The following is a 16,765-nucleotide window of genomic DNA, read 5'->3' as shown; positions in this document are numbered from 1 at the left end:
AAACCCATTATGCTCACTATTTAAAATGCATTATTTGGGGCGAATGTAGCAGTTGATGCTGTGACGTTGCTACGATAGTCTACCGGGTCGTGTTTATTCTATCGCGGGTTTTACCAGTTACCAAAAGTATTTGGTCACAAGATTACTCAGAGACCTATACAGTATACTATATATAGTATATAGGTCTCTGGATTACTTTAGATCTAGACTAGGCCTAGTTCTAGCAAGAGACGTGCATATTAGATATACAAGTCTCTGATCCAGCTTATATTTCATTAAATCTAGACTAGGCCTAGTTCTAGCCAGAGACGTGCATATTAGATATATATACAAGTCTCTGATCCAGCTTATATTTCATTAATTTTGCAATGATTTTTTTAAATTGCCAAAACAGATCAAGCAATCGAAAAAGTCTATGTCCGGTATGGACTGTCAGATATCCAAAAGAGTTGAAGCAGAATCTGGAAACAAAATAAATTGGGGGGACTGGTCAAAGGAAAGTTTATGAAGCTGAAGAAGATATATTCAAGGACACTAAGAATGGCAACAACATATCAGGGAGTAGCAGAATGGTATTACTGTAATAAGACATGAATGAGCAGAGAAGCCTGAAAAAGTGTGATGATGTCTTTAATTCAGCGACCACAACTCGCTTCATCTCGAAAAACTTGTGAAAGAAATGCGAGAGGAATGAATGACTGCAGGAAGGCGCTACAAAATGAACAAGACGATAGTGTATGTTGATCATGTCAAGTACAATAAGAAGTTACAGCAATTATGAAAATTATGACAGTTTTATGTCTTTGTGATGAAAATTGGTTTTCTGTTGGAGTGATCTCCCTTTTACGTACATTTGTTAAGCGCTGTTTTATCTCATTGATTAACAGATGATTACTCTAATTAACATATGATTACTAATAAACATTTGGTTTCTATGAATTATAAATGATTCCTAATTATACTTGTATTGATAAGAAGGATAGTTTATCATGTAGATATAACTGTATATAAAGCTGATACTCGGTTTTAGAACAAAATGTGTAATATACAAATGTACGGTAGACCTACCTGAAAAAGAGGGCGTTTCTTGCAATACGTGTCTTATTTAAGCATTTAATGTTATATTAAGCTAAACTGGTATTCTGTTTGTGTTTTGATTTTACTTATAAATATGTAAATACAATTTTTATCAACCTTAAAAAACGTGATTCTGACTGAATCTTGACCCCCCCCCCGGTTAGGTTATAAGAAATCCTTCCCTATTGGTCCTTCTTGTCTTAATAGAACATTTGTAGCCAGCATTTAGGAGATAATGCCCCCCTCTTCCATTCTCCCGAAAATCCACCTGTATCTGTACATTGGCCATAGTAAAATGTGAAGTGATAGATTTGAAATTTACCAAATACAGGTAAGTGACGACTTTTTACCTGGAACTCACCTGGTGGTCACTCAAGTATGACCAAGCCTGGCAAAGGTGTGAAAATAGAAATGTTGTCCAGAGTGGAATGGTGTTCAATCAGAATGTTGGCTAGACTGGAATGAACCTTCGAGATGTAGCGAGTAGCGGTCGCTGAAAGACTGAACTGAGGGTAAAATATATAAAACAATATTACTACAAAAGACCATCTGTTTTTACAAAATGTAAATTAATTCAACTACTATCTGTTAATAATGTTAGAGTTGTCAAATTTGGGAAAATATCTATACTTTGCTAGCAAAAGACAATTGATTAGTGTGGATAATTTTATATCGTACAGTTGTCATGTACATGTATGAAACACTCTCCTGTACACATCTGTAATTGTTTAATGATATATATATTGTATACCTACAGGCCTTAGGGCTTTTGGTAAATAAAGAACTTGAACTTGAGCGGTCGCTGAGAGACTGAAAGTCTTTCGAGATGTAGCGAGTTGTGGTCGCTGAATAAGTGCCCATTAGTCGTGAGGCAGCAGGGGCTTGTTTGCCATTGTACAGGGTGGCTGTTGCGTTGAGAGAAGCTGGTGCGCTCCATTGGATAGGCTGGTGCGCTAGGAATACGTAGTCCACTGTAGCAATGCCGGGAACCTTTGCATTACCGTTGCGCGGGGCTGGATAAGCCAGTGCGCAAGGTAGCCACTGCGACGTACCAGTACCGAGAGCGCTTGCAGTAGGCGTGTTGGAATGGTCAGTACAGTCACCTGTGGAGGCTAGCATGGTGCCTATTAGTGTTACATCTGTATCGTTGTTTAGATGTCCCGTGGCACGCAGCACGACCACTTGACTAGTTTTTGTATAAAGCAGACAAATTAATCATCTGGAAATATAACCGATTCCATAACAATTTCGATTAGACCATTTAAGTGCGCTGAAGCAACAGCATATCCCAGGTGACACTTGGGACGAACCGGGTGCACGTTACATCTACCTTTTTATCAAATATTGGAAATGGTACATATAATTTATTGTGATATAAAAAGTAAAATGAACTGGTAAATGATTGTATGTTTGATATCATTGAAATTTAATATAAAACTTTCAATGAATGGAGCACCATACTACATTCCTCTGATATTTTTATTTGATATAAATGAAACAGCTTTTTCAGACACACATATATATATATACATTATCTGCTTACCAGCAAAACTATGTCATTTACATGAGTATCAATGTTATTTTTACTTTTTACATTTAATCACATGGGGTGCCATACCCAGTTCTTCTACATAGATATTTATCATACTGTTACGTTGTGGTATTGCAATGCAAGGGTAGATTTCTAGCAATTTATTCTTTATCTTTTCAAGTAAATCAATAGTTGGCGAGGATCAAGAAGCTTTCAAGTGGGAGGAACATAGAGAACGTACCTCAAGAAACTCACATTGTCCAGTTGATTGCCTTAATTGTACCGAGAGAACAAGTTTTAACTTCAGATAATGAAAAGGTCCAATTGTTTAATAGTCTAGTTTTTATGTAAAGTAAAAACTCGTGTAATTTGCACACCAGTGTAGATGACATTCCTGGTCTCTTGATGAATAACAGTTTACCTCTTATATATCATCAATTGTTGGGGAAACTTTGATATTTTTCATGAGTGCTACAAGGAGGTTTAATACCAACTACTACAGTTTGAATGCTGTGTGGTTGTCAAATAATCAATGTGTATTCTAACACAAATTTATTATCTGTGTATTCGTGACATATACTTTCACATCCTGTGGGGGATGACTAAATCATCGGAATGGTCTTGTTACTTTTAAATCTATAATCTTGAAATTGTATTTGTTCCATCCTCAATTTGTCACTTTTGCAATATATTGATATTGGATGTGCCGGCTGTATATTAATTAGATGACTATGAAAATAGTAGTCAGTTGTCATTGTGAATACAGCGGCTGTTTTATCGTCACTTCAATCCAATGTTTTTCTTGGCTAAATAATATACAAGGCGCTGTTATTTTCACTTGACATATTAGTATTAGTTATTTCCTCCAATGTTAGTGTAAGGCTAAGAGACATTGCTTTTTTTAGTTGCTGGAATTAGAATGTTAGCGAAGTTGTCTATTGGCATTGAAATAGTATATCCGGATCATTCATGATTGGCAAGTGTCATTACAACTATAACAAGAGGCATATAGGCCTTAACGGTCACATGAGATTTGAAATCCCATGCTAATAATGTTAACAAAGTTAGAATTAATTCCAACAGAAATCAAATAATTGATATTCAAAAACGGGATTTCCCTATATGAACTATAGTAAAGTTTATCCCCTCCCCAGGGGCAAACGTGAGACCCCAGGGGCATGAAGTTCACAATTTTGGTAGCGTACGTTAAGACCCTTCCATCTATGAAGAGTGTTTGATTCCACCATATCCGAGATGAACTTTTAGTCAATTTGACCCTTTTTTGCCCCGCCCCTCAGGCCTTAGGGATGGACGACGGATGACGCAGGACGACGGACAAAAGGCGTTTAGAACAACATCTAGATCAGGGAAAAACCATGGATGTTATCTACATGGATTTTAGCAAAGCCTTCACAAGCTCCTCTTATACAAGCTACAAAAATAAGGGATTAAAAGAAAAGTTCTCTTGTGGATTCAATCATTCCTCCAGAACGTTGCACAATAGGTAATCATCAATAGCACCGTTTCAGAACCACTGCCAGTATTGAGTGGGGTCCCTCGAGTGTATTCGGGCCGATTCTATTCCTAGTTTACATTAATGACCTACCAGATATATGCTACAATGTTTTACTAAATTTTCAGGAATGATACCAAAATATTCTCTATAAACTCGCCTCCAGATGACAGGAAACAACTACAAGAATGTATAGATAAAATGTGCGATCAGACTGATCTCTGGCTTATGGAATTTAATACTGGACAAGAGGCCTATGGGGCCTTAACGATCATCTGACCACACTATTGGTGATTGTGTACTTCATTGAATATCAAATAGAAAGAGGCCCTTAATCGCCGATTCATGTGATTTTTTTGGTTGAGAAGTTGTTTGAAGATTTGAGTACTGTAATCTTAAAACGAGGTCAAGGTTATTCACTTGAACAAACTTGGTAGCCCTTCACCCCAGCATGCTACAGGCCCAATATCAAGTCCCTGGGCCTCTTGGTTATTGAGAAGAAGTTGTTTGACCCTTGTGACCTTGAATGAAGGTTAAGGCCATTCACTTGAACAAATTTAGTAGCCCTTCATCCCAGAATCTTGCATGACAAATATCAAGTCCCTGGGCCTGTTGGTTATTGAGAAGTTATTTTAAGGTTTTTGAGAACAAGAGGCCCAGAGGGCCTGTATCGCTCACCTGGTTTATTTGAGGAAACATAAAATTAATGTTCATGTTATATTTGTTAATGTCTAACAATGCTACATTGTATATTAATGATTATGGGGTGGGGATCTCAACTGCTTCAAAGATATAACCTAGACTAGAAAAGTGTTGTGTTTAAAGAAACCTACAACAAGATTGTGTTTAAAGAAACCTATTAAGTCCCATGGGGGTGGGGAAAGACACCTGGGCTTATTTTTTACATCAGGATTATGTTCACCTCTTGACCTTAATTGTTTCAAAAATACCTATCACTTGTATAAATTTGAATCCCAGCCACCTAGAGATGTTACCACTGAAATATCAATGTCAAACATTGCTTAGGTCCAGAGAAGAAGTCGTTAATATAAATATTGCAAAATGGACCCATTTTGGCCCCGCCCCTCAGGCCCCTGAGGAGTTAGTTCCATCATTTGTATATTTAAATCCCAGCCAACTAGAGATGTTACTGCTGAAATATCAATGTCAAACATTGCTTAGGTCCAGAGAAGAAGTCGTTAATATATATATTGCCAAAAGAACTACTTTTGGCCCTGCCCCTCAGGCCCCTGGGGGGTCAGCCCCATCATTTGTATAAATTCAAATCACAGCCACCTAGGGATGCTACCACTGAAATATCAATGTCATACATTGCTTAGGTCCAGAGAGGAAGTCGTTTATATCAATATTGCCAAATTGACCCCTTTTTGCCCCACCCCTCAGGCCCCTGCAAGGTCAGTCCCATCATTTGTATAAATTTAAATCACAGCCACCTAGGGATGCTACCACTGAAATATCAATGTCATACATTGCTTAGGTCCAGGGAAGAAGCCGTTTATATATCAATATTGCGAAATGGACCCCTTTTGGCCCCGCCACCAAGGCCTCTGGGGGGTCAGCCCCATCATATGTATAAATTTGAATCCCACCCACTGAGGGATGTTACTGCTGAAATACCAATGTCATACATTGCTTAGGTTCAGAGAAGAAGTCGTTAATATCAATATTGCCAAAAGAACTACTTTTGGCCCCGCCCCTCAGGGGTCAGCCCCCCCATCATAAGTACAAATTTGAATCCCACCCACCTAGGGATGCTTCCTACCAAATTTGGTTAAATTCTGATCAGCAGTTCAGAAGAAGAAGTCAATTGTGTTGACAGACGGACAGACGGTATGGCATAAGCTCACATTGGTCCTTCGGACCAGGTGAGCTAATAAGTTGTTAAAGGGAAAAAGTTGACACCGGACGGCCAGCCAGATGGATGACCTTTGGGCAGGTAAGCTTAAAATTGATTAAGTTCAAACATATACATGTATATATTTATGGACTATGAGTTGAGAAAGCTTGCCAAGTCCCTACGATCCCAGCGAGACACATGATACCTCCCAGTCAGGAGTCCTACCATACTTCACAGAGCCTCCATTCAATGGCAGCAAGCTTTAGGGAAGTGTGATGAATGAAATGGTCATAATTAATTTCATGTCATTTATGCATTGTCAAAAGTGTGTTACAAAACACCCAAGATGGGAGAAACAAACTCTCTACAATGAGGTGCAGAATTCGAGCAGAGTGCCTCCAGTCATAAAATAATTTCCATCAGTGTCACATTGGTATCTCAAGGTCACATCAATGTCATGATGTCATAGACCTATCATACAACTATCTTATCAAATGAGACATATTGGTATGTATGTTGGTGTCCAGTCATGATGAAAAAGGGATCTGGCCAAGGCCATTTTGATATCAAATCAAGGTCACATTAGTATCGATCATGACCAAGGTTACGTTTGTATTTGCCCCAAGTCATATATATGTATGTGATATAGGTCATCGTAGGTGTCCAATCAAGGTCACATTGGAATATCATCAAGGTCACATTGGTATCTCATCAAGGTGTAACAGAGCGCAGGAATTATATAAATTTAAATCTGGCTTACTAGTCTTGCGCTCAACCGATCGAGCTAAAGAGAAGATCTCTCTAGCCGAGCGGTATATTGCGGCTAGTATTTACCAGGGTTACAAAGGTCACATTGGAATATCATCAAGGTCCCCTGAAAGTCATGTTTGTAATTGATCATGGTCATATTTGTATCCGACCAAAGTCACATTGAAGTCTGATCAAGGTTACCTGGTATCCAATCAAGGTCACATTGGTGCCTGATCAGAGTCATTTTTGTATCTAACTATCACATGCTGAACCTTTTCTTCAAAAAAAATCACAAGAGACGAATTAGCTTTTGATAATTTTATAACATTATGCACAACTCCAGTGCACATTGTGTAGTATACTCCCAATGCTTAAAATAGGGGTTCCTTAGAACAGTATATATTGAATGATATTGGACATAAACAACAGAAATATAGAATGGTAAAATTACACAAAAAATGCTTTTCATCAATATATCTTTTCTCTCAAAGAGCCATTTATTTTGTGGTTTTATTATTCAATAAAGCTTATTATAGTTTTAACTTTCATGTAAAAGAATTAACGGCAAAATCTGCCAAGCAAAAAAAAAAAAAAAATTAATAATAATAATAATAATAATAAATGCAAGGTAAATACAATTCTACAGACAAACAAAACTAACATATTGAAGTGTTTTATGTTACTTATCCTGTCAAATCAGTAGGTATGGAAGTTTCATTGGCAGTACTTCACCTAGGGAGGATTCAGAAGATATGGTCCTCTGCATACCTTTATATAATGTGTATCACAACTTTCACATAACAATAACAAAATAATTTAAACGCAGCACTGCAAATATTGCAAGGTCATCAGCCTCTTGCGCTGTACTTTACAAGTACCCAATAACATCACCAGAAACAAAGTAACAACACATTGTAACAGATGCACTCGCCTGCCCAAGGCAACCCATTCACTCCGTAACTTTATATACACACGTCTATGAAAGTCTTTCATATATAATAGTTTGTGTAGTTCCTTCAGTGTCAGTGAGCACACACGATTACATACATTAGATGATGTATCATTATATACAACAGTAACAATCTGTACTCATGGACAGTATTCAATACCATTAACACGATCAGGGGTACATACAATGCTATATTCACATTCCAAAGCTCTAGAACAGAAATATCATAAAATATCATATCTAGTTTTGACTATTTACATTTTAAGGCAAAAAATATTCGAAAACCAAACAACCGTTTCCATCAATTTATGTTCTAAAGCTCTAGAACGAAGACATTTAAAAACAAAACTTCTACCTGTATCAATATCAACAAAATCTTATTAAATCCACGATCGACTCTACGCAACCATGCATTCTTAAAAATGTTCAACAATTTGGTACTGAACATCACAATAAAAATATCCAGATCCGTAACATTTAGTTTGGCTATTTTCTACTCCTGTATAACATAAAATGTTTGTTGTGTTTGAACTTTCATTGTTTTTATGGTTGCCATGTAACCACGAATATAAATACAACAAATATTGTTGTATTATTGTTATCATTGTTTTATAGGCAAACCTCGAAAATTTGTACCCACTAAATAATTTGAAAGCTCCAAACCGGCAAAGTACACACAAATATTTCATGTTATACAGTATAGCGTTATTTTAGCAAATTGCACTATTTTGAGGAAATCACAATATATATATATATATTATATAGAGGAAGGTATTATGGCACAAGTCTTCAATGAAAACAGTGTTATACTTAATATGTAACAACACTTAAAATGTCCTCCTCTGGTGTTGTGCATGTGGAAATAATATAACACTTAGTACACAGATGATGTTATATAAAGTCCAACAGATTCCACAGTAAAACATCAATGTCAATATGTTTAAAACAATATAGTTTTTAATCTTACTAAGCAAGCAAGCATTTTTCTCTTGTACAATATAGGTTTCTATTCAGATTATGTAACAATTAAATCATATCCCTCAGAATAAACAAGTGTGATTCTGCCATTACTACCATTACTTAACAATAAGACATACCAGACACAAATTATCCATATTGAAGACGGCTTCATGCTCATTTTCACCATTATTTTAATATTTTGGAGATAGATTCCCTCAAAACCAAAAAAGGCCAGTTTATTCAAAAACACAGCCATATCAAATTCAGAAGACATTAAAATCAAGGCTTTTTCAAAATGCATTGTCATATTGTAAAGCCAATTGTCACACCAAGCTAAAACTTGTATTTACTTATTGTTTCATGTCTGCATGTACAACAATCATGACCCTGGAATAGTTTACAACCACAGGAACATGGCACAAAGTCCTAACCTATACATGTTTTGTGCATTTTATATAATACATACATGTACAATGTATATAGGAGTGTGAGTCAGAATGTGTGCCAAGTCCCTGTGCTTATAACTGAACAATACCTAAGTTACCAATATTGAACAAACTAATTCCCATTACCATCTAAAATTCATAACAAAAATGCATCAACACAATGCAACCAAGAGACCCATGGGCCCCAACAGTCACCTGAGTTCTGATCTTTAATCCGATAGGTGTTTGTTGGTGTGACCCCGACATGGAAATTATCAAGAAAAGGCCCAGAGGGCCTGAATCACTCACATGGCCAGTAAGGAATAATGGTAAAATTACTTTTTCCAATTTTCTTGTTGACCAAATATGTCAGTGATGGTTCAGGAAATGGTATACATGTACAACATTTCAAAGAGAGGTGACAATATTCACAGATGCATTAGGGCATGATATTGTAGGGCTTTGCATAGATGCCTTGTCCAAGTCTGCTAGTGGTTAAGTGTATTGAAATATCGAAAATTACCTTGTTTTTTTGTTGTTGTTGGTTGAATTAAACAAACAATGAGAAATTAATTACAAGATGCAATGTGAAATATGTTGATCCTGTGAAATATATATGGTGTATGTAGTCACATATTTCATAATAGTGACCTTAAAAATAGGTCAAGATCATTTGTATGCTTAATCTTTAGAGCACTCAAACCTTGTTATCTGCTGGCAAAATATTAGGCACATGGGTCTTTTGAAATTTGTAAAGATCATTGATTTTTTTTCATCATTTCTGACCCCTGTGCCCTTGAAAATAGGTCAAGGTCATTTATATGAGGAAATCTTATACCACATTGTCCTTGGTAGCTGCTGGCAACATATCAGGCTTATGAGTCTTTTGGAACTTGAGAAGAAGGTTTTGGAAGTTTTTAACATATTAAAGCCCTGTGACCTTGAAAATATGTCAAGGTCATTGGGGTGAGAAAATTTCATAGCACTAAAAAACACAAACCTTATGGCCATAGATGAGTGCCCTGGATCCTTCAGCACTTAGAAGATTCATTCAAACTGTACACAGACATTGGATCTCCCACCTCCCTTAGACTTGGCCCGGATGGAATCGCGCAATGGGTCTTATTGTGGGAGGAAACCGGAGTATCAGGGGATACCCATGTGGTCGGGCAGGTGCCTAGGTGAAAGGCAATGATGTTACCACTGTGGCATCCGACCACCCTAGATTTGACTCGTGTCCTTTATTTATTCTCAGATACTTATAATTTTCTAGAAGAAGTTAAAAGTTGATGGACAGATGGAAAATGGACGCCTACTCATGCACCATACAATCACTGGCACTTTACGCCATTTAAACTAATAAAATTCCTTATCTATTACATAGTATACAAAGCAAGTGTCAAAGATTAGTTAATTCAATTAATCTAAGATTGTTGAAATTTTAATCATTTAGACCACACCCCTTGGCCTATGGAGTTGGGTCAGAATCAAAATGTTACCACCAACAAACCGTCATTTCATGCATATATTGTGAAACCAGTTTGAATCATTTCCACCTGAAAATCAACCAAAAGATACCCAAAAGTGTCATTTTCCTATACACCTATAGTCAACTTCACTCACTCCCCAGAGGCAAAGATGAAGCCCTGGGGATAATGAAATGCACACAATTTTGAAAAGAAGTATGCACTTCCATCAAAGAGGATTGTTTAATTTGATGCCAGCATGACTACCCAGTAGGTCTACAGAGAATTGTTTGGTATTTATCAAAATTGGTTACAAGGTTTTTAATAAAAGGTCAAAAATGTTGAATTGCTACAGCCAGACAAAATGGACAACAGACAAAAAACAACTGTGAGATGATTTAAATATCCAAATAAGGATCAGCACTAGAAATAAAATAAATCATTTAGAATTGTTATATATTGTACAACAGCATCTGTTTATGATGGCTTTCATTCATTTTTGTTTTGTTTTTTGGTGTAGGTGGGGACTGTCATTTCCAATTTCAATTGATGTAAACAGGGAAAAATGAAAACATTTTACAAAAGATAATTGACTATGCTTCATTTGATTGCACCTATCTCTACATGAAAACAAATTTAAACCATCTGCGGTATGGAGTATTTTAGGTAAACGTCAGATTCCTCCCAACTTTTAACCTAATAGCACTGAATAGCATACTGAAAGTAAAACAAAACCTTTTGGTGTAATGTGTAGCACTAATGTATATATATCATTATGTTTTAAATGTAAGTAAATTCTGACAATGGGACAAACAAACATCTATATATTGATAATTTCCACGGCAAATATAACTCATTTCTTTAATGACTTTCCTTCCCTCACCTCGGTATGTATATAATTTTGCTTCCTATTTGATAAAATAATCATAAACAAATTAGTTAAAAACAATTTAAAATTTAAAAATAAATTTTGCATGCTCCAAGAAGTTCAGAACAAATAAAAACTCTTAATGTTCCAGCCATTAATTTAACATTATACCATTCCTGGTATTATCAGTATGAAGTTTCCATCTTCTCATAATCAATCCCCCAACCCCCCTAATAGCAAACATTACCTAAAAAGTACTAGGTAGAAATGCTATTATCTGAGAGACAATCAACATCAATAATTTCTTTAACAAATTACAATGTATACGAAACAATAATTTCACAAACTTCTGAGTTTTATATTCAATATGCAGCGTCCTCAACAGGCCACAATATCAACAGTTATACTGTATTTCCTCGGACTATCCAGTTAACCCTTTGTTAATTATTGTATTTTTTGTTTTTATTTTGTTATGCCATTGTTTTAACTTGATATATGTTCCATGTCTAGCTTTGAATATACACTTGTATATCTGTCTGTTGTACATTACCTCAATGTCCTAATTTCTAAATTTGGTGGTAGAAATCTGTACTTGGATCAAAAGCACATGGATATCCTGAAATCCTACAGAGAATAGTGATATACAACATCTGAAGTTTTCCGAGAATGATTCAAGTGAAGTGTAACCAGTAAAATTCTGTTGAAAAGTCATGGAGTAACTGCCAAAAAGTAAATCCACAACACTTTATACACGTGTTTTCACTATAGATATAGTACTGGAGTTGAGACACAGTCTGTCAAGTAACGGAATCAATGTGGTGTGTATGGAATGCACAAGATTTCACACACAATGATGCTTTAAACTTTTCATCTATCTAAATCTAAATTCATCAATCTTTGGATTGTCTTGTTTCTTTCTAGCAAACTTCTATGCAATAAACTTAACCATGCTTGAGCTATTTGTTACGGTGCGAAATTGAATTTTTAATGCAGACATTTATTGCCTGAATCCAGTAAAAACATTTTTTCTGTAAATGTTTACTACAGCCCAAGGATATGGGGTTGCCAACAACGGTTTTTACATGAAGTTAAAAAGCTGATAAAAAGAATATACAATTTCATGTATATATATCAATAGTTTATAATGACCAATGACAAAACCAAGTAAATGTATTGCATCTGAAGTTCCTGCCAAGCACCTAGCGGTGATAACTCTGTCTGCAGCACATGATTATTTATCCAACCAACCTTCTCTGTTTCATTTGCTACACTTTACACACATATGAAATGTTTTGTGAAGTTGTCCATACCTTAGTATCTATACACCTATACTTAACTGGAACCATCTAGCCACCCATCATTTAATCTCACTTCAACTATTACAAAACATGGTTATTAAACCAAATAACTATGAATAGTATGAAACCTCTAATTTCATTCTCATGATGCAACACTCTCAATATTAATCTTTTATATTTCATCTCTAAATGTAAAATTTATTTCATTTTTGGAACATTGCAACATTTGTTTAGAAATTCACCATAAAAAGCTGCATTATCGCATGCTTTTCTGTTGAATTCAGGATATATCATCTTAAGAAATACTAACACCCTATCATTAAATCATGTTAATGCCTATGGAAACACCAGGTCATCTAGCCTTCCTCTTCTTGTTGGTTTTGCCCCGGATAGCAGATTTGGCCTGAATCTTATTCTCCGTTTCTTGGGCTTGTCTGTCTAATTCCGTCATGGCCTCATGAATGGCCGCCTCCAGGTTTGAGTTCATCTTCCTTCCCCTGTTAAAGAGAAATCATTTATGTAATGATAAAGTGCAATCTCAAACAGGTTTTTATTTAATCAAACACAAAAATATTCCAAGTTTCTCATTTATAATAAGTCTCAATGAAAACCAAACCAATGCTGAGATCATCCACACTAACTGGTTAGGACAACAAGAATACCGGGTATTACTATAGGAAAACATGCCTCTACCAGCCCCTGTTAAAAATAGTATGACAGTAACCATGACTTAGACCTAAAAACTTATTATGAATGAAGCTATTACAGTGCTGACAAATACATTGGCATTACTACATACTTTACATACTTACAAGATGGGGATGGAGGGGAAACCTATAGCCTATAGGTTTCAGAGAAGAAGTCGTTTATATCAATATAGCCCAATCGACCACATTTGGCCCCACCCCTCAGGCCCCTGGGGGTCAGCCCCATCATTTGTACAATTTTGAATCCCCACCTAATAGTGATGCTACCAGGCAAATATGAGCAATATCCATTGTTCAGTTTCAGAGAAGTCGTTTATATCAATATAGCCCAATTGACCACATTCGGCCCCGCCCCTCAGGCCCCTGGGGGGTCAGCCCCTTCATGTGTACAATTTTGAATCCCCACCCCATAGTGAAGCTACCAGGCAAATATGAGCGATATCCATCGCTCGGTTTCAGAGAAGAAGTCGTTAATATTAATAGAGCCAAATTGACCCCTTTTGGCCCCGCCCTGCAGACCCCTGGGGAGTCAGCCCCACCATTTGTACAATTTTTTAGTCCCCACCCCACAGGGATGCTTCTAACCAAATTTGGTCAAATTCTGATCACTGGTTATGAAGAAGAAGTCAATTGTTGACGGATGGACGACGCCGGACGGACGGACGACGGACGGATGACACGGTATGGCATAAGCTCACTTTGGTCCTTCGGACCAGGTGAGCTAATAATACTACAAGAAACCTGAAATAATTCATTCAACCTTAAATTCTTAAGTTAAACCATGTAAGTATTGAACTTGGTATTTAGATCATAGATCTATCACTGAAATGACTGTTGAACCTTAACTGTAAAATATCGCCTCACTTTCTGTACTTTTTCCTGGCGCGATGGTGAGCCTCCAGACCCTCAGACAGACTCTTGAGCTTGTCCGGTTCAACTTCCGTGAATGTGTGATCCCCAAACCATTGCACCCAGCACTGAAACGCAGAGATCAAACATCATTTTTTCAAACTAGATCCAAGACGGATATTGGCGACCAACATTGTAGGATATTCATTGGTTCTGAATACGGTAAGTTAAATCTGTTCTGGTCTTTCCTCTAAACTATCTACATGTATACATCAAAGTTCTGAAAGCACTGAAATGCAAACACCTTGTAGGAAAATAAAGTAGGAAGATTAATATCCTTTTAATTATAAGTAAACTATTTTTTATGATTGGTAAATAAGTGTGAAGCATTTTTACATATAATTCTATTTATTGTTTTACTGTGGCTAACGCTGCATAAGAAACCTATTCCAAACAAAAGGATTGAAATCAAAGGAGAGTTAATATGTTTCCACTCCAGATTTAACATTCTCGTAATAAATCTTCAGTTCCAAAATGTTAAAATGTAGCAACAGATATTTAATCCTGTAATGAAGTAACTGTTTAAAGGAACCTTTCAGGTGAGAGGTTAAATGTAGTTGAACAAACTGGAGAACCCTAATCTCAGCATGTTGTCGTCAGCATATAAACTGTATATGGAAACACAACAAGAATTCCATTAAATGCTGCTTATAAACTGCATGTCATGGTCCTTTTAAGTAAAGGCACGAAGATATCTGGGTGAAATCAAACACTTAAATAAAACAAAAAAACAAAAAAAAACTCTTCAAAATTCTATATTTACATTTGCTCCGCATTTCCCCATTGACACAATGCTAAGAGGCAGTTGCCACCATACGCCTATAACACCCAGTGCCTCAGGCTATAACACCCAGTGGGTCATGTGACATTAAACAAGAGGCCCAGGGGCCTTAACGGTCATCTGACTCTAAATTAAAACCCTTATATTATTGTAGTATGCATTCTATGTAGCAAGTATATAGTGGCACTGTTGGCCATGGTGGCCATCTTGGATATCTGACCGACCCAATAAATAATAACACTTGGTCTGGACCATCTAAGGATCATTTCTGGTAAGTTAGAGCTGAATCCCACCAGTGGAATTTGAGAAGAAGTTTGAAATAGGTGTTGTTCAGGAAAACCATGATTGCGCAATCATGTTACAAAATGGCCACCATTGCTGCCATGCCAAAGTTTTTACAAGGCCGAAAAAATAGCAACACTTTGTTGGCACTCCTTCCTTAACATCCTCACCAATTTCAAGCTCAATGGCACCAGTGGAACTGGAGAAGAAGTTTAAAATGTGTTTTTTAAGATGGCGGATATGGTGGCCATCTTGCATTTCAGACCAATCTAAAAAATAACAACACTTGGTCGTGATCATCTCAGGAACATTTCAGGCAAGTTTCAGCCCAACAGCAATGGTGGAACTTGAGAAGAAGTTTAAAATGTGTTTTCAAAATGGCGGCTATGGGGGCCATCTTGGATTTCGGACCGACCCTAAAAATAACAACACTTGCTCGGGATCATATCAGGATCATTTCAGGCAAGTTTCAGCTCAATAGCACTGCTGGAACTTGGGAAGAAGTTTAAAATGTGTTTTTCAAGATGGCGCCTATGGCGGCCATCTTGGATTTCGGACCGACCCGGAAAATAACAACACTTGGTCGGGATCATCTCAGGATCATTTCTGGCAAGTTTCAGCCCAACAGCCCTGGTGGAACTTGAGAAGAAGTTTAAAATAAGTTTTTCAAGATGGCGGCTATGGCGGCCATCTTGGATTTCGGACGGACCCGAAAAATAACAACACTTGGTCGGGATCATATCAGGATCATTTCAGGCCAGTTTCAGCTCAATAGCACTGGTGGAACCTGAGAAGAAGTTTAAATTTTTTTTTACAAGATGGCGGCTATGGCGGCCATCTTGGATTTTGGACCGACCCGAAAAATAACAACACTTGGTCGGGATCATATCAGGATCATTTCAGGCAAGTTTCAGCTCAATAGCACTGGTGGAACTTGAGAAGAAGTTTAAAATGTGTTTTTTCAAGATGGCGGCTATGGCGGCCATCTTGGATTTCAGACCGACCCGAAAAATAACAACACTTGGTCGGGATCATCTCAGGATCATTTCTGGCAAGTTTCAGCCCAACAGCCCTGGTGGAACTTGAGAAGAAGTTTAAAATAAGTTTTTCAAGATGGCGGCTATGGCGGCCATCTTGGATTTCGGACGGACCCGAAAAATAACAACACTTGGTCGGGATCATATCTGGATCATTTCAGGCCAGTTTCAGCTCAATAGCACTGGTGGAACCTGAAAAGAAGTTTAAAATGTGTTTTTCAAGATGGCGGCTATGGCGGCCATCTTGGATTTTGGACTGACCCGAAAAATAACAACACTTGGTCGGGATCATCTCAGGATCATTTCTGGCAAGTTTCAGCCCAACAGCACTGGTGGAACTTGAGAAGAAGTTTA

General features: G+C 37.0%; 1 protein-coding gene across 1 annotated transcript in view; it reads right to left on the bottom strand.

The window, feature by feature from the left end:
* Nucleotides 1–7,032: 7,032 nt before the first annotated feature.
* Nucleotides 7,033–16,765, bottom strand: part of LOC117322222 — a 43,397-nt gene continuing 33,664 nt past the window's right edge. Inside the window, exons 6-7 of the mRNA XM_033876999.1 lie at nt 14,267–14,379; nt 7,033–13,192 (exon numbers count right to left, since the gene is read on the bottom strand). Of these exons, the coding sequence (XP_033732890.1) occupies nt 13,048–13,192; nt 14,267–14,379 (258 nt within the window). The 3' untranslated portion in view covers nt 7,033–13,047. The remainder of the gene's footprint in view (nt 13,193–14,266; nt 14,380–16,765) is intronic.

Source organism: Pecten maximus, chromosome 2 (genome assembly GCF_902652985.1).
Source record: "Pecten maximus chromosome 2, xPecMax1.1, whole genome shotgun sequence".
NCBI classification, from domain to species: Eukaryota; Metazoa; Mollusca; class Bivalvia; order Pectinida; family Pectinidae; genus Pecten; species Pecten maximus.
The sequence above is the reverse complement of the archived record's forward strand: the minus strand, read 5'-3'. Positions and strand labels throughout refer to the sequence as shown.